We start from the raw sequence: 692 nt of genomic DNA on the forward strand, positions 1-692 counted from the left end.
TTTAGTCCTACTTCATCAGCTTCAGTTTCCATTTCTCTTTCAAATGGTAGCTCAAATATAATTGACTTGAGGTCATCAAGAAGTACTTGTGTTACAATGGCACCAAGATCTGGTAAAAGAAACCAAATGATCATGAGGGGTACAATGTATAGTATTTCTAAAAAGGTCTTATTGCTCAATTTCTCAGCAACATGTTTGAGAAGTGTGTGAGAGAGTTCATGTGATAGGACTGTTGCTAACTCATCATCTGTTTGACACAGCTGGAACATCCCTGTGAACATGAATATCCTTCCATCAGGAAATACAAAAGCATTGATCAAAGGGTCATCAATTATTGTGATTGGATATTTGAAGTTGTTATGTTCCATGTAGACTTTGTTGGCATCTATCAATCTCTTAACCACAGCTCCTACACGTTTGTAAGCTGGATGTCCTAATGGTAACACTTGATTTCCATGCTCTTCTATGAAATTATCATAAGCTATTTGAGTGACATCATTCAACTGATTTGGTTTGACAATAATGAACTTTTGTCTTCCAGTGATTGGACAGGTTTCCAAGTGTAAAAAGTAATATATGTATGCCAACCCAATGCTTGTTAAAGTTATTCCAGCAATTTTGTCTTGATGTTTCTTGATTTGAGATAATATTATCTTTTTTTGATCAGGTGATAATTTTGACCACCATTTTCT

The 692-nt window shown here is 35.0% G+C and overlaps 1 protein-coding gene across 1 annotated transcript; it reads right to left on the reverse strand.

The window, feature by feature from the left end:
• Positions 1–11: 11 nt before the first annotated feature.
• On the reverse strand, positions 12–534 carry LOC108254271 (metalloendopeptidase OMA1, mitochondrial-like; the record flags this gene model as incomplete). The annotated part of the gene is made up of 1 exon (XM_017449277.2): positions 12–534. A coding segment is annotated over one exon (523 nt), but the record flags the coding sequence as incomplete, so codon positions are not given.
• Positions 535–692: the final 158 nt, after the last annotated feature.

This window comes from Diaphorina citri, unplaced genomic scaffold (genome assembly GCF_000475195.1).
Source record: "Diaphorina citri unplaced genomic scaffold, Diaci psyllid genome assembly version 1.1 scaffold29418, whole genome shotgun sequence".
NCBI lineage: Eukaryota > Metazoa > Arthropoda > Insecta > Hemiptera > Psyllidae > Diaphorina > Diaphorina citri.